The sequence below is a fragment of the Cetorhinus maximus genome, chromosome 4 (genome assembly GCF_964194155.1).
Source record: "Cetorhinus maximus chromosome 4, sCetMax3.hap1.1, whole genome shotgun sequence".
Lineage (NCBI taxonomy): Eukaryota > Metazoa > Chordata > Chondrichthyes > Lamniformes > Cetorhinidae > Cetorhinus > Cetorhinus maximus.
The window spans coordinates 63,751,855-63,774,021 of record NC_135882.1 but is presented as its reverse complement, the minus strand read 5'-3'; the positions used below and the strand labels follow the sequence as shown (position 1 = coordinate 63,774,021).

The window sequence follows — 22,167 nt, the reverse complement described above, 5'->3', positions numbered from 1 at the left end:
TTCCACTAGCCCACCAAGGCAAAAGATCTATAAAGCTTCCCCAAACCCTCACCCTGAACTTGCATCTTTCTCTAGTTTCTCTTTTAATTTCCTTCATGCCCTCTCCAAGCTTGTCTTATCCTTCAAACCCACCTTCTTCTCCCTTGATCCTAATCCTACTAAACTGCTGACCTTCCAACTTCCCCTATTGGTCCCCAGGTTAGATTTTCTTAACTGTTCTCTCTCTTCAGGTGTTGTCCCTCCGTCTTTTAAATCAGCCATCATCACCCCCTCCTCAAAAATAACAACTTTTGGCCACACCATCCTAGTGAACTATCTCCCCATCTTCAACCTCCTTTTCTTCTCCAAAGTCCTTAAACCTCATTTTTAGGCTGACATGCCTAAAAATGAGGTGTCGACCTGGTTAAGCTAAAACACAAGTTGACTTGCATGCCAAACAGCGAAAGCAGCATGCAATAGACAGAGCCAAGCGATCCCACAACCAATGGATCAGATCTAAGCTTATCATCTAGTCATAAATGGTGGTGGACAATTAAACAACTCACTGGAGGAGGCGGCTCTACAAATATCCCCATCCTCAATGATGGTGGAACCCAGCACATCTGTGCAAAAGATAAGGCTGAAGCATTCGCAACAATCTTCAGCCAGAAGTACTGAGTCAATGATCCATCTCGACCTCCTCCGGAGGTCCCCAGCATCACAGATGTTGGTCTTTAGCCAATTCGATTTACAAGATGTGATATCAAGAAACAGCTGAAGGATACTGCAAAGGCTATGGGCCCTGACAATATTCCAGCAATAGTACTGAGGACTTGTACTCCAGAACTTGCCGCAACCCTAGCCAAGCTGTTCCAGTACAGCTACAACGCTAACATCTACCCAGCAATGTGGAAAATTGCCCGGGCATGTCCTTTACACAAAAAGCAGGACAAATCCAACCCGGCCAATTACTGCCCCATCAGTCTACTCTCGATCATCAGTAAAGTGATGGAAGGGGTCATCAACAATGCTATCAAGCGGCACTTGCTTAGCAATAACCTGCTCACTGAAGCTCGGTTTGGGTATTGCCTGGGTCACTCAGCTTTTGACCTCATTACAGCCTTGGTTCAAACATGGACAAAAGAGCTAAACTCCAAAGGCGAGGTGAAGGTGACTGCCCTTGACATCAAGACCGCATTTGTGGCATCAAGGAGCACTATCAAAACTGGAGTCAATGGGAGTCAACGGGAAAACTCTCCACTGGTTGGAGTCATACCTAGCACAAAAGGAAGATGGTTGTGGTTGTTGGAGGTCAATCACCTCAGTTCCAGAGCATCACTGCAGGAGTTCCTCAAGGTAGTGTCCTAGGCCCAACCATCTTCAGCTGCTTCATCAATGACCTTCCATCATACGGTCAGAAGTGGGGATTTTTGCTGATGATTGCGCAATGTTCAGCACCATGTTCAGCAACTCCTCAGATACTGAAGCAGTCCATGTGCAAATACAGCAAGACCTGGACAATATCCAAGCCACACACCATCCTGACTTGGAAATATATCACCGTTCCTTCACTGTTGCTGGGTCAAAACCCTAAAACTCCTTTCCTAACAGCACTGTGGGTGTGCCTACACCACATGGACTGCTGTGGTTCAAGAAGGCAGCTCACCACCACCTTCTCAAGGGCAACTAGGGATGGAAAATAAATACTGGCCCAGCCAGCGAAGCCCACACTCCGTAAAATGAATATAAATAAGAGATATGCTCCCCGAAGACCCCAAGTGGATAAGGCATCCCGTTGAGAGCCCTGATCCTCCTCCTCCTCCCTTTGTGAGCAGCTTGTCTTCTTTTGTGCAGTTCCTGCTCAAAATCCTTTTCATGCTGCAGGCTAAGAAGTATTGTAACTGCAGAACCCATGGATAGGGGCAAGAGCTCTGACCAGAATTCTTGAAGTCAAAAGCAAGGTTTTCTCCACATGTAGCACTTCCTGTTGACTTCACCAACTTTAAACAACTCTGCAAACCACCAAGCACTGCTAAAATCTCAGACAGAGATAGTTGAAATTAATCAGCACCCAAACTGAAAGTAGTTGATAATCCCTTTAAATAGCATTGGTTTGGTGTTTTTCTCACTGCTGAATGCACAGTTCTGTGAGGTTGAGAGAATGAGTGACATGGTCAAAAAAGACAGCACCAGAGTCAAAGCAGCATTACGTACAGACTGATCCCATGATTTGCCTACTCTGCTTACTGTCGGTTTATGCTCCCAATGCTTATGGTACTGGCCTTTCCAGATTGGCTTCTGGTGTAGGCTGTGCCACAAGTGTGCACACATGGCATGGTTGCCATTTTGGAACTGAAACATTATCCACAGTGCCGAAACCACAGGCATTATAGAGCCAAATTTTATGGCCATTCACTTGTATGGAGATGTGCTAATTAGTGGCTAAAGCTTCCCTGAACACCTCTTCAATATAAAGATGTGTGTACTCTCACTTTTCAGTGATTCACCCATAATTCTGATATTACTGCAATGGCCTTGATTGGTGAAATAATATATATATTTATGGGACACATTCTGCTTTTCAGCCAGTGAGTGATTACTGTTTCAATTCTCATGAAGAGATATGCAGGGTGGGCTAAATATTCCTTGATCATGTTTATATTACCTTCATTTTAAAATTGTGCAACATTAATTTCATATTTAATTTTTTGCAGGGTCCCGATCGCTCACAATATGTCTATAATCAATCAATGCATTTTCACCCCTGCAGTTGAACATTGCCAATTAGTGACCATCTTTTTCACAATACGAATTATTTGGTTAGCAGTGACCTTTTACTAGATTTGATATTTTTGAAAGAGTCATACAGCTCATCTAGATGTAGAAGACAGTTACAGGTGAGTTTAATGAGTATGAATATCATTAAATAATGATTTAGACTGACATTGGGCAATACATCAAAAAGCTGCCTGCATTACTAAAGCTGATGTCACCCTGCAGAATACTTTTTTGAACACAATAGTATTGTTAAACTGCATTGCAGGGAATCCATTTTATAGGAAATATTACAAGTTTGGATATTTCTGTGATGCAGCTTTTCCCTATGAACATAGGAAAGCCATTTTCATGATGACAATTTGGGGAATTGCTCAGCAAATTCTGCTTTGCTGAATTGACTAACCATGATCATCAGCCTTTGTTAGCTTATAGGCGAGACGGTGGTTAGTAGTAATGTCACTAGACTAATAATCCACAGACCCAGGCTAATGCTCTGGGGACACGGGTTTAAATCCCACCATGACAGCTGGTGGAATTTAAATTTAATTAATAAATGTGGAATGTGAACCTACCATTGATGTAAAAACCCATCTGGTTCACTGATGGCTTTTAGGGAAGGAAATCCACCATCATGACCTGGCCTGGCCTACATGTGACTCCAGACCCAGGTTGACTCTTAACTGCCCCCTGCAAAAGCTTAGCAAGCCACTCAATTCCAGGGCAATTAGGGAAGGGCAACAAATGCTGGCCTCGTCAGTGACAGCCACATCGCACGAAAGAAAAATGAAATTATGACAGATACATAATTGCATTTCCAGAAGTTGATCAAAATAGGCCCAAGTAAAAATGAAATTCAAATGAAGGTTGGCCGACCAGTCTAAAGGCCTTTATGTAGAAAAGAACAGCTGTCTGAAAGTGTGCTAATAAGCTAGAATAATGCTACTCTATTTCTGCTCACCTGCCACAGATTGCAAATCAATAAATGTGTAATAATCATGTTACAATCATTAATCCCTCAGTGAAGATGACATCCATCCATCAGTTGCATGAAACGTCCTCAAAAAAGGAACCAGCCATACAAAAAACAAAAGTGAAATTAAGCTGAAATCAACAACAACTTCATTTAGATTTTATTCTAAAAATAGTGGACTGAATCTTGTGATCTTGGCTCTGTATTCAGATGAAGGTTTTAAACCACTTGAACTTTTCTTTATGGAAAAGCAGAAACTGTTGGAGCTACGCAGCAGGTTAGGCAGCATCTGTGGAGAGAGAGAGAAACAGAGTTAACACTTCAGGTCAATGGCCTTTCCTCAGAACTGAATGGAAAGCGGTGAAGGTGAGTAAGGCAAGAGTCAAACAAATCCCCTTAGAGAGAAGCGCTGAACTTCTTCGAGGCGGGCATTCATGGAAGGGAAATGGCAGTGAATGAAATGCTAATACAAAATCAAAATACTGTGGATGCTAGAAATCTAAAGTAAAAACAGAAAATGCTCGAAATAGTTAGCTGGTCCAGCTGCATTTGTGGAGAGAGAAACGGAGTTAACGTTTCAGGTCAATGACCTTTCATCAGAACCTTTCCTTTTGTAGTTTATGAATACATTTAAATTGCTCGATGGGATTACTGCTTGGTAATTGCTTCCAAATGTGCATTATTCTCTATGTCACACAATGCCAGGACTAAGTAAAGTTAGAAAGTGGCAGAAAATCTCAGGAAGTCAGTCAACATTAATGGAGGGAGAAATTGTTTCTGCTAAGCGTTTTCAGAATTTTCTGGTTTAATTTCAGATTTCTAACAGTATTTGGTTCTTGTGTCAGGACTAAGGAAACCATGTAACATATCAGCATTGATCTCTGCTTATAACTTCACATCACTTTAATTGGCAAATTATTTTGAAACAGAAAGTAAAAACAGATAATGTTTCTTGGAGTTTATTTAAACCTGTTAAATGACTATATATATGTGTGCCATGGTGTATATAATTTTAAAATTGATGTATTATAAATAATATACTTCTCATTCCTCAGTGTATAATCCTTGTAATGAATAATTGAAATGGATATAATTAAGAAATTCCTAATCCAACTAGTCTGATATCCTTTGATTCTGCCTCCCGTTGAGCTGGTGTAAAGACTTGGAAATGTGTTTTTTGCCTCATAACCAAACATCAGAGACCTAATGTGAATCATTTACACTTTAATTATTGAAAAGAGCTGACAATTTTGTCAGGTTTTCTTCGCAATCAGTAAAAATTGTACCTAGCATCAAAAAGTGGCAAGCTTCACTCTGTTTAAACATGTGGGGACATATGGTGAACTGATTTCCTCAATAGTTGAGATGCAAACAGGCAGTGAAAATGCAGTTCGGCATTTACATTGCTATGAAAATACAGCTCACAGTATAAAAAGTGGCGTAAAACATGAACTCCCTGCAGTAACCTTTGAGTGATTAGTTCTCCACTTTCGATTTTCTTTTTACATTCGTTCATAGGATGTGGGCGTCACTGGCTAGGTCAGCATTTATTGCCCATCCCTAATTGCCCTTATTGAATAGGGCATTTTTAAGAGTCAACCACATTACTGTGGGTCTGGATTCACATGTAGGCCAGACCAGATAAAGATGGCAGATTTCCTTCCCTAAAGGACATTAGTGAACCAGATGGGTTTTTACAACAATCAGCAATGGTTTCATGGTCATCACCAGGCTTTTAATTCCAGATTTTTATTGAATTCAAATTTCACCATCAGAGCATTACCCTGGCTCAGATAGTGGATTACTGCATTTGCCAGAGCAATACTAGCCCAGTGACAATGCCATTAAGCCACCGCCTCCCCTGGTAATGTGTATGATATAATTCAAAGTCATCCCTTTTGAAACAAGTGTGCTTCAAAAGTATTTGGGTTCTTTTGATCATGTAATCTCTAAATGATTTTGTTGTTTACAACTCAGATATGATATTGGTAAAGCAATGAGACAAATGCTTATTATCCAAGTAAACCAGACCTAAATTGTTCTCATAAAATGTGGAGATGCCTGCATTTCATATCTAAAACATATGTTTATCTTGGGCAAACAAGATGAAGCTTCTCTTACAGACAGGAGGGGTGGGGAAGCGTTAAATTAAGCATCCCCGATTTCTCCTCTCACCACTTGTCTGTAAACAGAAAGATGTTTTTGATTCACTTCCCACTTTATAAGCAGTGGTGTATTTCCCGAACCCTCAGTTTTGGTGTGATCTATTTCTATTAATAATGCCACAGCAAACTCATGATAGGATGAACTCAGAGTTAGTTTATTTGCTCACTCACAAAACGCTGGGGGGGGGGCGGTGGTGGAGGAGGGTGTGGGGGGTTGCCACGTAGCCCCCTGTGCACTCATACAATAAAAGACGGATAGAGACAAGAAAAGAATACAGGGCAAAGACCTCCACAGAGAAAATAATTATTGTTTCATGTGAATCCAGAATCAAAGTCTAATGAGGTATTCCTTCACAGAGGTCAGCAGGCTGAAAACTGATGCTGTATAGTTCACTTCCACAATGAGGTAGACATGTGGAGATGAATCAGTCTTGTAGGTGAAGATACAGGAGTTCCAGTAGAAACAGTGTAAATGGGGCCAGGCATTCAAACCTGGACAGAGTCCCTTTTTTGTGCAGCAGCTTGTAGATGGTAAAATGGCAAACAGATTTGCAGTTCCAAAGTGCAATTTTGGGTTCCACCAGCTAGAAGTTCCTGTCACATGACTCTCTTCTCTCCATACCACCTTTGACAAAGGATATGTATCCCTTGACTAGGTCCCCGAGATGGTTAAATGTCCCAGCTATTAAGAATTGAATGGAAGGTTGCAGGGCTCTTTTCCTAGCAGACTAGTTGTCTCCAGTTGGCCAGCCTGGGTTCTGAAATGCAGATGGCTTTTGTATTGTTCACTTTGAATTTGGTCTCTGTAGCCCACAGGGGGCTGTTAGGATCTCTTCAGACATAACATGGTGTAAACTTCTTCCAAACTGCCAAATAGCTCCTTCAGGGTCACAGACAGACATAGCTTCAGCCATTTTAAAAGGTCTTTATCCAGTTTCTGAAATTTTAGAAATTAGCCTTGATGGTATTTATAGATATTTTATAAAAATATACAGTGTGCAGGGTCTTAGTTCCCTGACACTCGTTCCTATAATGATTGGGCCAGGAGTCTCTGGAAACAGAATTAAACAGGCAGTATTTTTGAAAGCAACATTTTTTTTTATTTGCCATCAATTTGACACCAAACTTCTTAATTAAAAAAATAATACTGTTAGTTGCATAAAATAGTGTCACAATTCCACTCTAGTTGAAGGTCAGGTGTCCAAGGTATGGTCTATATCTTGACTGGATTGCAGAGAAGAAAGCTCCTATGGCCAAATGCCAGAGCCACTGTTTAATTAGATTAATCAGTGCTGTGGTGATCGCAAGGACTTAAGCTCCCACTTAAATAGTTGTTTAATGACAAACAAATATCTAACCTCCTTGGGAGAGGAAATGGCGAGGAAACCAATTCTCTTTTGTGCCAAGTTAGTTCCAAGATGACATGCCCAGTGATGAGATTGAAACTAAATTAATTGCAAATGCAGTAATCCACTATCTGAGCCAGGCAGATCTGTAGTATTTCAAATTACAGTGATAATTGACCAGCTAACCTAGGTTATTGTTGAAAGTTAGAGGGATAGACCTGTCACTGGGTACTGAGGCTTCTTCTACTCACCTCCTTGCAAGGCAAAACCCTAAGGAGTTTTTGAATAAACGTACTGTGAGCTGATAACTTGAAACTGCCAGTTTCAGTTGTGTTAGTTGGTAGTGTGCTCATCTCTGAATTAAAAAGCTGTGGGTTCAAGTCCTAGTCTAGAGAAATTGCAGCAATTATACAGGGCCTTGGTGAGACCACACCTGGAATAGTGTGTGCAGTTTTGGTCTCTTTATCTAAGGAAGGATGTACTTGCTATAGAGGGAGTGCAGCGAAGGTTTACCCGACTGATTCCTCGGATGGCGGGACTGACATATGTGTCAGAGATTGAGTCGACTAGGATTATATTCACTGGAGTTCAGAAGAATGAGGGGGGATCTCACAGAAACCTATAAAATTCTAACAGGACTAGACAGGGTAGATGCAGGAAGGACGTTCCCGATGGTGGGGGAATCCAGAACCAGGGGTCACAGTCCGAGGATATGGGGTAGACCATTTAGGACTGAGATGAGAAATTTCTTCACCCAGAGAGTGGTAAGCCTGTGGAATTCATTACCGCAGAAAGTAGTTGAGACCAAAACATTGTATGTTTTCAAGAAGGAGTTAGATATAGCTCTTGGGGCGAAAGGGATCAAAGGGTATGGGGAGAAAGCAGGAGCAGGCTATTGAGTTGGATGATCAACCATGATTGTAATGAATGGCGGAGCAGGCTTGAAGGGCCGAATGACCTACTCCTGCTCCTAGTTTCTATGTTTCTATGAAATCTAGGCTAACACTCCATGGCAGTACTCAGTGAGCTCTGTGCTGTTGGAGGTGCCATCATTCAGATGAGATCTTAAACTGAGTCTCTGTCTGCCCTCAGGTGGGTGGAAAACATACCCTGGCAATATTTTGAAGAAAAGCAGGGGAGTTCTCCCCAATTCCTGACCAATATTTATCCCTTGACAAACATCCCTAAAGCATGGAAATTATTGATCAGTTAGCTGTTTGTGGGACCTTGTGGTGCAAATTGGTTTGTGTTTCCTACATTAAAATAGTGATTGCACTTCAAAAAGTAATTCAGTGGCTGTAAAGCGCTTTGGGATGTCGTAAGGTTGTGAAATGCACTATGGGCCTGGTCTTTTGAGCAGGCAAGGCTATCTATTTTCCTGAGCAAGGAAGACTTTATCATTTATATATTGTGTCTAAATTCAGATTATACCCTATGATATTCTTGGTGCTTTTTCTTCAAGGGCCTTATTAGTTCTGCAGTATTTGACAGTACCTGGTGTCTAACTCACCATTTGGAGATTGAGGGTATTTGACAGTTTTCTTACCCTCCCAGAAGGTAAAAAACAATAAAAACTGGGAAATAAGAATACTGGTCCAAACTGGTCTTGTATGCCTTAAAATGGAACACCAGTAAAATCTGGGAAATAAGAGTACTAGTCCGAAATGTTTTTTTTTCCAGCTGCAACACTATTAAGCTGCATGGTTTTAGCTAGTTAAACTCCAAGCAGTATCATGCACGTTTATTGTCCCATAACCATGATTTTTGGAAACCTGTGGCTCTAGTAAGTCACCATGAGGAGAGACAGTGCAGTCCATATTGACCAAGTAGGCATGCTACATCTTGTTGGTCTCTCAGTTAATCACTCATGTTAGTTTACAACTCCTCATTGAAACATAAGGCTTCACTTTATATTTCTGTCAGTCTGGGTTGATATAATATTATGCAGACTTGCTTCTGCATCAACATCAGCTCGTATATTTTAAAAAGCAGGTTTTGGTACTTTAGGTAACCAGGGAGTGTGTCAACATGGGATCAGGCCATGAACATAGTCTCACAGAGCACTGTGCTGAAATTATTGCTGTTCATCATCTTTATTGATGATTCGGATAATGACTTTAATGGAATTACTTACAAGTTTGTAGGCGTAGGTAACATAGACAAATTTAGACAAATTTGGGAGATATTCCTGTGTGTGGCAGGGGTCCTCCAATAAGGCTAAGTGTAATATATTCGAGTTTGGGGAACTCCAGGCATATGTATACTGTGCTAAAGGCTACAGATTAGAAATGGCGCCTGGGTGGGGGTTGGTGTCATAACTGATAAATCACTGTAGGTTGACAAGCAGTGTAATGAGGCCATTGGGGAGGGCAAATGAAGCTTTAGGATGCACTGCTAGTATACACTTAAATAAAAACAGAAAATTCTGAAAGTATTTAGCAGGTCTAGCAGCATCTTTGGAGGAAAAAACAGTTAACGTGCTGGATCTTACAGGGTACTGTGGTCCCCAACCCCATGGCCAAAATGTCAGTGGGGTGGGTCTAAGGTCCCACCCACTGCCCCGCAGCAATTTCACACTGGGAGCAGCGTTAATTACTTTAAGGTGAGACTTCTGCCCATCTTGGGAGGAAGTCCCGCCTTCAAGCTGCCGGCCATTCAGATGGCTGGTAACTGTATAGTCCCAGCAGCGCCAACCATGAGTGGTGGCCAATGCTGGGACTAGACACACCACGCTGAAGAGCCCAGGTAAGTACGTGGTCAGAGGTCTCGGCAAGGGAGTGACAGGGTGAGGGAACGGGTTCAAGAGGCCGGGAAGGGGGGCTGGGGGAGGGCTAAAGGGCGGGATCTCCAAGTTTTGTATGGTTGAACATTAAGTGTTTATTGATAACACATATGTACATATATACAGGGTATAGCCCAAGCTACGAATTAACTCCACATTTGCTTCTTCACAGGTCTCTGTTCAGTTCACAACTGACTCTAGTCTTAGGTCATGTGTCTCTTTACATCACACTGTGGGCGGTACTGCTTCCAAGTCCCACATTAACCCTTGCTATGCCAGATACACTTATACTACAGGCATTTCCTTTGAAGGAGAAAGATAGCACATCCAAAGCTAAAGTGTCCTGGATGAGAAAGGAAACAAAAGTTAAAACAAAACAGGAAAAGGAGGTTTGCAGGAGCAAGATTCAGTTAATAACCAGGAAGATTATGGAGAGAACAGGTAGGAAAGAGAGGTCACAGGAAAAAATTAGTAAGCAGCCTTTAATTGATCCCTAAAAGCATTCTATAAACATATAAAGTGTAAGTGATTTGCTGGGGAAAAAGTTGGGTCAATTACAGGCCCAAAGGAAAGTCTTAATGTAGAAGCAAATGATGTGACAAATTTTGCATTTTCAAAGTATGTGGATGATGTCAAGGTTGCACCACAAGGTGAGAAGGAAGTTATGGACAGGGCAATAGATAGAAAAGACGCACTAAAAAGATTAATGTTACTGGAAATTGGTAAGTCACCTGGTCCAGATGGAATGCATGCTAGATTGCTGAAAGAAACAAAGGTAGAATTAACAGAAGCATTGGTCACAATCTTTCAATCCTTATTGGAAATGGGAGGAGTGCCATAAGTCTGGAGGGTTTCTAATATTATACCATGATTCAGAAAAGGGAAGAGGGATAAACCAGGATACTCTAGGCAAGTCAGCCTAACATTGATGGTGGGGAGGATATTAGAAACCATTTTCAGGGATGAAATAAACTTTAATTCAGAGAAGCATGGGTCAACCATGGAATACCAGCAAAGTTATGTTAAAAGTAAATCATATCTGACTGACTTTATTGAATTCATTGCAGATCACAGAGAAAGTTGATTAAGATATTGCAGTAGATGTTGTATATATGTATTTTTGGAAATCATTTAACAACGTGCCTCATAGGAGGCTTATTAAGAAGATGGTGTGACAGTGTACAGTGGGCTAGGGCTGGGTCCATTTTGTGCAGTGTTAGGGTGATGCTGTCAATGAGGAGACAGCGAGGGGGACAGTGAGCGGCAGCTGGTCAATAGGGAATGGATTAAGTTTTCAAAGACAAGAATTAGCCAGACAGAAAAATGCAGAAAACCGACTGCCAGCTTCGCACATGCGAACCAAATGATGGATATAACCAGGGATGGCTCAACCTACAGTCAAGAACAGACAAGACATTAGCCCAACCCCTGAAAGGATGCTGAAACCAGCCACTCCATGACCAGCGGTGCGAAAATGAAGCCCATGAGACCAGTTTTGAGAGGAGATTGTGGCGCAGTTTAAAAAAAAGTGAACACAAAGGCTGGATCTGGGAACAGGGGTAAGGTAAAATAAGGTTATGGCTGCAACTTCAGTTATATTTAACGGAACTGATTGACCAAAATCAGCCATACAGTTCACAGGGCTACTATTGAGGGTTTGGATAAAGATGCTGGTGGATCCACATCATTAAGACTGTCGTGAGCAGAGTCAAGGAGGTTCTACAGATGTGTGCCATTTTGGTAAAGACTGCGTCTGTGGAATTTGGATTGGGAGCTGCTGTTGGATGAGGATTGGTGACTTAATCCACAAAGAAAAAGAGCCAGTTTTCTACCCAAGGAAGTTAAGAGCTTTGAAGGACTTTGCGGCTGAAATTAGTGCCTTACGTTAGGTGGACTTCCCAGTAAATCCCTGAGATCTATCATTGTTGCATCTGCTATTTAATGTGTAATTTATAGTTTATAATGACAACAATGTGTGTTAATTCATGTTTATGTAAATATTGGCTTGGTCGTTAAAGTCAAAGTAATAAAAAGTGAAATCTTGTCCACTGGTTTTCTCATCGGGGTCGTTCAGTAAATTCAGATCTTTTGGTTTGTTGGTCTTCACGGGGATCATAAGAATGGAAGCTTATAATGAAGGAGAAAGTGGTGGTATGAACACAAAATATGCTCAGTGACAGAAAGCAGAGGATAGTGGTGGATGGGTATTTTTCAGACTGGGAGGTAGCTTGCATTGTGTTCCCCAAGGATCAGTTTTTGGGTCCATCAAACAAGCTAGACTCAGGTACAGGGATCAACGTTATAAAGTTTGCAATTTATAGTTACGAGCAAATGCTGGTAGGTCCACTTTATGTGAACATTTTGTGTTTTTATTACACAAATAATTAGCTGATTAGCTGGAAGAGAGTGGAAGAAAAATAATGAGATAGCGTGATGGGAGGACTATTTTTCACAACTGCTAAGCAAAGAAAGGTTAAATGACCTTCCTCGTCCCTATTTATCTTATGATAGATGATGCCTGCTGCCCCAATACACTAGCTGTTGTATGTTCCTGTATTCTTATTCGCAATTCAATTATAATTTTGTTCTTACCATCCTACTAGTTCTGTTGTCCATACTTTATGATTGCCAATTCAGTCCTTTGTAAATATATAGAATATAAGCTCTTATGGCAGAGTGAAACTGTATGTCACATTAATAGTTCAAAAACAGTGAATTGAAATAATTTGAAACTCATCTGGCCTTTTTCCTTCTAGTAGGCACATGCATATATCAGACAGCAATTTGACATCACACAATGTAGGTGCAGCTTCAGCTGTGGCTCAGTTCATAGCACCCTCGCCTTTGAATCAGAGGGTTGTGGGTTCATGTCCCACTCCCGGAAACCAAGAACTGTGGTTGTACTCGAAAGAGTTGCAATCTGTGACTGTTGATAACTCGAAAGAGTTTCAGGGGCAATACACAACGAACTGCTGAGAAGACAGGATTCAGCTGAAATCAATAGTGATGAATTGAATTTGAGCTCCCGTGTAAATGGGCTTTCAGTGCCATATCTAATTATGGGTTAGCATACTATACTCAGTTCACAAGAGGACGATCTAATTAAATACACATGATGAATACACAATGTATGTCACCATAGGAAATGTTCGAATTGGTATCCTTTCAAGTAATGGAATTAACAGATATTTTCCCCCCGAATTGTACTGGTCATTCAGAATTTTTTGCACTGAAGCAACATATTTGCAGCTAGGATGGTAGATCAGAAATGAGCCTGCAATCTCCTAATAGTATTATCACTGGTGACCTTCAGCTGAAACCTGGCAAGCAGGGATATTGCTATACAGGTAATGCAGATAGCTGGAATGCTATTTATTTAACCAGCGGAGCCACCATGAAAGTGTGTAAGAAATTTGAAGTAATTCAGGTCCACTAAACTGTTACAAAAAAAGTGATAATATTAGCTGTTAACTTTACTTGCAATTTAAAGAAATATTTAGACGACATTACAGAGTTAGAAATCTTGGACAGTTTTGTGCAGGCAAAAGGTAATGTCTACACTTGCTAAAATAAAACCAGATTAATCATTTATCACTTAGTCCTAAATATATGTCCTGTCCCTCAGAATATATTACTGGTTGTTAGTTCAGTTACATTGAGAGGTGATACATCAGCAGAGGAAGGATGATTATTTTTTTTAATGGGCCATGTTGGCACAAGTTTGCAATACATGGCAAAGGAGTTGATTTTCTTTTTATTCTGTGAATGACTCCTGCTGGTGAGAAATTTTACAGTTTTATTTTTGAATTCTGCTTATTGCTTTCCTCGAGTTTGTGGACATGGCATTGGTCTGTAGAGGAAATGTTGATGTGTAAAGCTTGCCAAGATCATGAAAAATGAGGAGCAACCAGCCCACATGCAACATTGGGAATCACTAATGGGGGACAAGTTCAAGTTCATTTCACATGTTCAAATGTGTTATTGAATGTATAGAGAAGATAAGTTTAATGACCAAGATCTCATGATCGCATTAGCCATTTGCCACTATTGAGGGCCACAGCAACAACGCATGTTCTGGGGAGCTCAGTTGCGCTGGAACCCAGAACTTGCAATTCGCCAAACATCGCTGGCCTATCAACATGTAAACGTGAGCTGTCAGCCCAGTACTTTCATTGTTATTTACGTGGATTTCTTTAGGACTGCGCCTAGGAGGTATGACGTCTGCTCCAGGACAGCAGCCCTTTAAATCAGTAAAAACGCAGAACAATTGAGCACCCCCACCCCAGCTCTGCTCCCCGCCACCCCTATACTCTGAGCTCTGCTCACCCTCACGTCCCCTCACATTCCTGGCTCCACCGTCCGCCGATGTCAGGGAAGACCATGGGTGGGGACCACTTGAATTAAAAGTAGAATAAAGAAAACCATCTGAAAGCAAACCTATCAAAAATGTTTAGATGAGTTTAAATGACTTAAAACTTATAAAAGTGTCCACCAGAACACTGCTGGACCTCAATCCGTACCTTCCTCCAATGATAAAAGTAAAATCCTTCCTCCAATGTCAGGGGACGTGGCTTTGTCACTGAATCCCTTTGCCAATTGCTCCGTCCAGCAGCTGGGAGAGAAAATTCCAGCTGCAGTTGATGTAAAACGCAACAGTGCACTTATAAATGCAGTCAGAGACATGATTCGCTGCCGACCGGAAGATCCAGGCCAAGGTGTTTTGAATTGAGAAACAGACTGATAGGGGTGGATTTTAACTCCACCCACTGGGGGGCATTGAGTGGATAAGGCAGTTAAAACAGAGTAGGTGATTTACCCACTCCTTCCCCATCCATCCACTTCTGACTAACTGCTTTTAATTACAGGTGCTAAGGACACCCGACCCTAGCAGGGTCCCCTTTAAATATATAAATTGAGCTCTGATTGCAATTATGGTCTATTATTTCAACTCGAGGTCTGAGTAGGGTAGCAGTGATGTTTGTTGTGCTTTACCTCTCCTTGTGCTTACTTAGTAGATAAGCATCAAGGCACCAGTCACGCACAAGGTAAAAGCAAAATACTGCAGATCTGGAAATCTGAAACAAAACAGAAAATGCTGGAAAAACTCAGCAGGCCTAACAGCATCTGTGGAGAGAAAGACAGAGTTAATGTTTTGAGTCTGTAAAGTCATACAGACTCGAAACGTTAACTCTGTCTTTCTCTCCACAGGTGCTGTTAGGCCTGCTGAGTTTTTCCAGCATTTTCTGTTTTTGAATCATGCACAAGGGATTGGTTAATACAAAAATACGTAGGTTCATTTATTAAGGATTTGAGAAGTTGGTAGCAGTATTATACAGTTGGAAAACTTCTACACGTCTGAATTAGTCTCAATTTGTTCTGAGATTTATACTGTCTGAATCACATGATACATTGTATCATTTCCCCTCTGGTGATGTATATACAGAAAATATAACCATACCTACTTAAAGTTGTGCTGCAACACCCTCCAGGCCAAACATTCCTGGAACAGCAGCCCAAGCCAGAAGAGCGCTTTGAACTTTTGAAAAATTTTGAACAAGTTTCCTTCTGAGCAAAGAACAGCTCCTGCAGGCCTCACAGGGAATCTTGGGCCACTCTCATCTTAGGTTTTTCTGTAGCACTTACTTCATGTGGGGGACTATTACCCTGTGTTTCCTTTGCCACAATTTTAATTGCTGGGCACCCGTTTTCTGCCATTTTCCCAGTCTTTTTGATGGGGAACTCTGTTAGCAGCATGTTACAAGGCCTGGCTGAGCCTGCCTGCTGTGGCTCCCAGCCAAGCACTTAGCTTGCTTTGCTGTGTTCTTAACCAGAAGTTAAAACAGGGTCTTTGCAGATAATACCAAGGTTAGACCAGCTGACAAAATGAATCAAGAAGTGGGCCCAGGGGAGGTTGGCTTGTGAATGGGGCAGTGGGAAACCAAAGGCTTCCTTGAGGGGCTTCTCCTGACCCACAAGGAGTGCTAAAAGGGTCACTTAGCTTCTGGAACCAGCAGCTCCCACCTCAGTTTCACTGCTGAGTTTCTGGATACCTGGGAAACCCATGCAGTAGCAGTAAATTTTAAATTGGGCTCCCAAATGCATGCAGGAATCTGATTTAAATATGCTAATTAAATGACTCACCTCTCATGGCCTCCCATTTAACGCTTTTTCATCATGGGGGTGATAACATTGTGGCTATGTGTTAAAGTAAGTGCCAGTGTAATAACTCTTGATTCAATACTTCTTTTTATGCATTCGTGGAATGTGAGCATCGCTGGCTAGGCCAGCATTTATTGCCCATCCCCAATTGTCCTTGAGAAGGTGGTGGTGAGCTGCCTTCTTGAACCGCTGCAGTCCATGTGGTGAAGGTACACCCACAGTGCTGTTAGGGAGGGAGTTCCAGGATTTTGACCCAGGGACAGTGAAGGAACAGTGATATATTTCCAAGTCAGGATGGTGTGTGGGCTTGGAGGGAACTTCCAGGTGGTGGTGTTCCCATATATCTGCTGCCCTTGTCCCACTGTGGAGATGTGGAGCCAGGGGTAGCCAGAATTAAAGCTAGGACAAAGAAAACATTTAAAATGATTAAAAACATTTACCTGTCATTGAGCTGAAGACAGACTTCCAGGGTCATCTCTTCAGCTCATGTTGTCAAAAGGAGCATAGCTTCACCAGAATTGCACCTTGCCACTAAGCCTCCCTACTCACCCTCACACTACAGCTGGGAGGGCAACTACCCGCTGCAGCCTACGAAAATGATAAGAATGTAATTTAAAATGCAGTCACGCAGTGTGCCTCTGCCTCACCAGATATAGGATCTGTACTTGAACAGACTTGGGCTTGTTAAAGAACTGCACCAAGGAGAAAATAATTGTTTAGCATGAAAGTTTGATCAGGTTCCTTGGAAACAGCCTGACAATGGAGTAGATAAATTCCATTTGAGACCAGCAGAGATAAGGAGACTTAGAGATGTTCATAAATATAGGACTACAAGTGGAGCTATCAAACGTGAGAAATGGTAGTGGTTAATTTGTTTCCAAACTTTGCTTAAAATTATTGAGGTTATAAGATTTACATTGTTTCATCAAAAAAATTGATCTGAAACTGAAAATATCAAAAAATAAAAAAGATGTGTGACCATTTAAACCTTGACCCGTTGTAGGATGAGAACAGAGAGGCATTCATTCTTAAAATAAAAAACAAGTATGAATGTCTCGGGACTGAGGAAACAGAACCAGCAGACGTCTCAGGGCCAGAAATAGAAAGTAGATGGAAAAACATGAAAGAGAGTGCACAACATGCTGAGGAAGCATAACCAAAACAGAAAAGAGAGACAAGGAGGGAATGACAGATGAGATACTAGCATTGATGATAGAAAGAGGAAGGAAAAGAAACACACCTAAGTGTGATGAAATTGGAAAGAAAATAAAGAATGCATATAGGCAGGCTGAAGAGAATTGGTATAATGAGATGTGAGATGAAATACTGGAGCTGAAAAGAAATCACAAAGAAAGTTATGTACCAGAAAGTGAAATCTTTGACAGATAGGGAGAAAGGGATAACAACAGATAGTAGGTGCATAAAAGACAAAGCTGGTAAAATGTTTTTTGAAGGGGTTGGAGTAGCAAAAAGATTGTCAGAATATATGCGAATTGTATGATGATCCAAATTGATGGAGTCCTCAAGAAATAGAGGCAAATGAAGGACCAACTATTATGATATCAGAGGTAAAGAATGCTTTGAAACTGATAAGTACAGGGATAGGAGTAACAACAAAACATATAAAAAGACCTTGGAGAAACAGAATTAGAAGTGATACCAGAAATTTGTGATTAAATATATACCAAAGGATGTATTCTAAGTGACTTGAGACATTCATTAAGTTACCTAAGAAACCTAAAGCAATGGAGTGTAATCAATTTAGAACTATAAGTTTAATGAGTCAATTCATTAAAATTATCTTGAAAATCATAATAGAAAGAAATAACACATTTGAAGCAGAAGTTGGGGAAACAGAGTCTGAATTTAGTCCTGGAGTAGGAACAAGAAAGGGAATATTTAACCTAAGAACAATCTTTGATAAATATTTAGAAATAAACTAGAACATTTACATATGCTTCATAGATTATGAAAAAGCATTTGATCGTGTTTATCACCAAAAGCTAATAAACGTGTTGCTGAAATGTGACATTGACAGTAAAGATCGGAGATTTATCTAGAGCCAATATTGGGGCCAAATAGTGAGTATTAGACTAGAAGATGGACAATCAAACATGTTTTAAGTGAAGAGAGAAGCATAACAAATACTGTTGTCAAAATTATTCAATCTGTACACAGAAAAAGTATTCACAGAATTAGGTATACGTCTGGCGTAAAAATTGGAGGCAAGAAGATAAACTTGCAGTTTATCAATGACAACACAGCGCTACCTGCAGAAACAGAAAAGGCCCTACAAAATATCATAGAACAAGTAAAGTCCAGAAGGTTAGAATATGGATTGAATATGAACAGCAAAAAGACAAAAAACAATGTTAGTTAGAAGGAATACATTAAAAGAAACTAGAGTGAAGATTGAAGTGGATAATGTCACACTGGAACAAAAAGATAAGTTTGTCTATTCAGGATAAATGATAATAGAAGATGATAGATGTGATGTTGAAATTAGAAGAAAGATAGAGATAGTCAAAAGTAACTTATTGAAGATGAAGGATGTATTAACAACAAGAAAGCTCAAGCTTGTAACAAGGAAAAACTCATAAGATGCTACATTCTAACCACTTTCCTGTATGCTTACGAAACCTAGACAACAAATAAAGATCTATGGAAGAAGATAGAGGGCTTCAAAATGTGTATACTAAGATATATGTTAAAAATTCTTTTGGTCTTATAGTCTGTATATGAAGAGGTGCTTGAAATTGCAAGAACAAAAAGAACACTGAAAAGTGACAGCCAGAAAAGAAAATGTCGCTATTTCAACCATTTGATCAGAGCTGAAAAACTTCTAGAGGGAAAAGTGGAGGGCAGCAGAAAGAGGGGCCAACCTAGGGGCAGTTGGATGATGGGCGTCACAGAGCAGCTGCAGAAGAGCTACAGTGGATGTGTGAAGTTGGTGCAAGACAGACGAGTGTGACATACCATGACAGCAGACAGGTAGGAGTAGTTACAAGCAGCGGCAGCAGTATTCCATTGGATGGAAAAAGCAGAAATTCAGGAGCAGTGACTGAATGTTGAGTAATGGAGAATGAGGGTACTGAAGGAAGTGGATGAATCTAGCCATGAAGTAAAAGTTAGACAGGATGTTTGTTTTGCCACCACTACAAAGCTACAATAATTTTCTCTGGAGAAACCTGTACTACACTAAATTAAGCCTTTACATCCAACACTCTACAATTACTATAATAAAATAAAAGCAAAAAACTTCGGATGCTGGAAATCCAAAACAAAAATAAAAATACCTGGAAAAACTCAGCAGGTCTGGCAGCATCTGCGGAGAGGAACACAGTTAACGTTTTGAGTCCATATGACTCTTCAACAGAATTAAGTAAAAATAGAAGAGAGGTGAATATATAAGCTGGTTTAAGAGGGGGTGGGACAACTAGAGCTGGATAGAGGGCCAGTGATAGGTGGAGATAGCCAAAAGATGTCATAGACAAAAGGACAAAGAAGTGTTGAAAGTGGTGATATTATCTAAGAAATGTGCTAATTAAGGGTAGAAAGCAGGACAAGCAAGGTACAGATAGCCCTAGTGGGGGTGCGGTGGGGTGAAGGAATTGAAAAAGGCTAAAAGGTAGAGATAAAACAATGGATGGAAATACATTTAAAAATAATGGAAATAGGTGGGAAAAGAAAAATCTATATAAATTATTGGAAAAAAAAGGGGGGATCGGAAAGGGGATGGGGATGGAGGAGAGAGTTCATGATCTAAAATTGTTGAACTCAATATTCAGTCCGGAAGGCTGTAAAGTGCCTAATCAGAAGATGAGGTGCTGTTCCTCCAGTTTGCGTTGAGCTTCACTGGAACAATGCAGCAGGCCAAGGACGGACATGTGGGCATGAGAGCAGGGTGGAATGTTGAAATGATAAGCGACAGGGAGGTCTGGGTAATGCTTGCGCACAGACCGACGGTGTTCTGCAAAGTGGTCACCCAGTCTGCGTTTGGTCTCTCCAATGTAGAGGAAACCGCATTGGGAGCAATTAATGCAGTAGACTAAATTGAGGGAAGTGCAAGTGAAATGCTGCTTCATTTTAAAGGAGTGTTTGGGCCCTTGGACAGTGAGGAGAAGGGAAGTAAAGAGGCAGGTGTTGAACCTTCTGCAGTTGCATGGGAACGTGCTGTGGGAGGGGGTTGAGGTGTAGGGGGTGATAGAGGAGTGGACCAGGGTTTCCCGGAGGGAACAATCCCTGCGGAATGCCGACAGCGGGGGGGGTGGGGGTGGGGGTGGGGGGGGGGGGGGGGGGGGGGGGGTGAAGGGTAGATGTGTTTGGTGGTGGCGTCATGCTGGAGTTGGCGGATATGGCGGAGGATGATCCATTGAATGCGAAGGCTGGTGGGGTGATAAGTGAGGACAAGGGGGACCCTATCATGTTTCTGGGAGGGAGAGGAAGGTGTGAGGGCGGATGCGCGGGAGATGGACCGGACACGGTTGAGGGCCCTGTCAACCACCGTGGGTGGAAAACCTCGGTTAAGGAAGAAGGAAGACATGTCAGAGGAACTGTTTTTGAAAGTGGCATCATCAGAACAGATGCGACGGAGGCGAAGGAACTGAGAGAATGGGATGGAGTCCTTACAGGAAGCGGGGTTTGAGGAGCTGTAGTTGAGGTAGCTGTGGGAGCCGGTAGGCTTGTAATGGATATTGGTGGACAGTCTATCACCAGAAATTGAGACGGAGAGGTCAAGGAAGGGAAGGGAAGTGTCAGAGATGGACCATGTGAAAATGATGGAGGGGTGGAAATTGGAAGCAAAATTAATACATTTTTCCAGGTCCAGACGAGAGCATGAAGCAGCACCGAAGTAATCATCAATGGACCGGAGAAAGAGTTGTGGGAGGGGGCCAGAGTAGGACTGGAACAAGGAATGTTCCACATACCCCATAAAGAGACAGGCATAACTGGGGCCCATGCGGGTGCCATTAGCCACACCTTTTATTTGGAGGAACTGAGAGGAGTTTAAGGAGAAATTGTTCAGAGTGAGAACAAGTTCAGCCAGACGGAGGAGAGTAGTGGTGGATGGGGATTGTTCGGGCCTCTGTTTGAGGAAGAAGCAGAGAGCCATCAGACCATCACGGTGGGGGATGGAGGGAATTACTTCCTTTGTGAAAACATTTTCAACCATACCATCTCTGATGCTGTGTTGACATGTTGCACACATGTTGATATCACAGAGACGTTTGTGAAAGGTATTACTTTTAAAGAAAGACCTTTAAGAGCAGGCAGCAGAGAAGATACCTAATCAAGCAAATTTGAGAAATGCAAAAGAAGTGTTTGTACTTCATTTACAATTTTAAAAAGACACTGGCCAGTAGTAAACTCTTTGTATGGAGGGGAATCTGCTACATATGCAACCCAGAAAAGATGACAAAAATTAAATACCTGGATTATAAGTTGATATATATATTGTAACCTCTATATTGTGATAAAATTGTACTTTGACTCAGATTTAGTTGAAAGTAGAATTTATTTTTTATGATATGGTTTTTAGTGGTTGGGTTGATTATGATGTTTATAGAATTTACAGCTGAGACACAGACCATTCAGCCCAACAGGTCTATCCTAGCAATTATTTTCCACAACAGCCTGTTCAAATCTAAGGACTCGAAACGTTAACTCTTTTTCTCCACAGCTGCTGTTAAACCTGCTGAATTTTTCCAGCATTTTATGTTTTTGTTCAAATCTTACTTCATCTCACCCTGTCAACATATTTTGTGCTTAAAGTTTTACTGCTTAACCCACTTAGCGGAAGCAGGGAGAAGGTTCAAGCATGTCGAGCGATTCCATCCAATTGTACCATTGTTCAGACAGAATTTCTTACTGACATAAGGCAACAAAGTTCCCTCATTTACTTCCACCTTACAACTAGAGATGTTTCTCAGAAATTATTCTATGTACTTCCAACATCCTGTATCAGGTAAACCTGCACACCAAACCCTC

At 41.3% G+C, this 22,167-nt stretch overlaps 1 protein-coding gene across 1 annotated transcript in view; it reads left to right on the top strand.

Moving 5' to 3' along the window:
- Positions 1 to 2,683: 2,683 nt before the first annotated feature.
- LOC144680077 (A-kinase anchor protein 7-like) overlaps positions 2,684 to 22,167 on the top strand; it is a 68,650-nt gene continuing 49,166 nt past the window's right edge. The window contains exon 1 of the mRNA XM_078541226.1: positions 2,684 to 4,093. Coding sequence (XP_078397352.1) covers positions 4,078 to 4,093 — 16 coding nt within the window. The 5' untranslated portion in view covers positions 2,684 to 4,077. The remainder of the gene's footprint in view (positions 4,094 to 22,167) is intronic.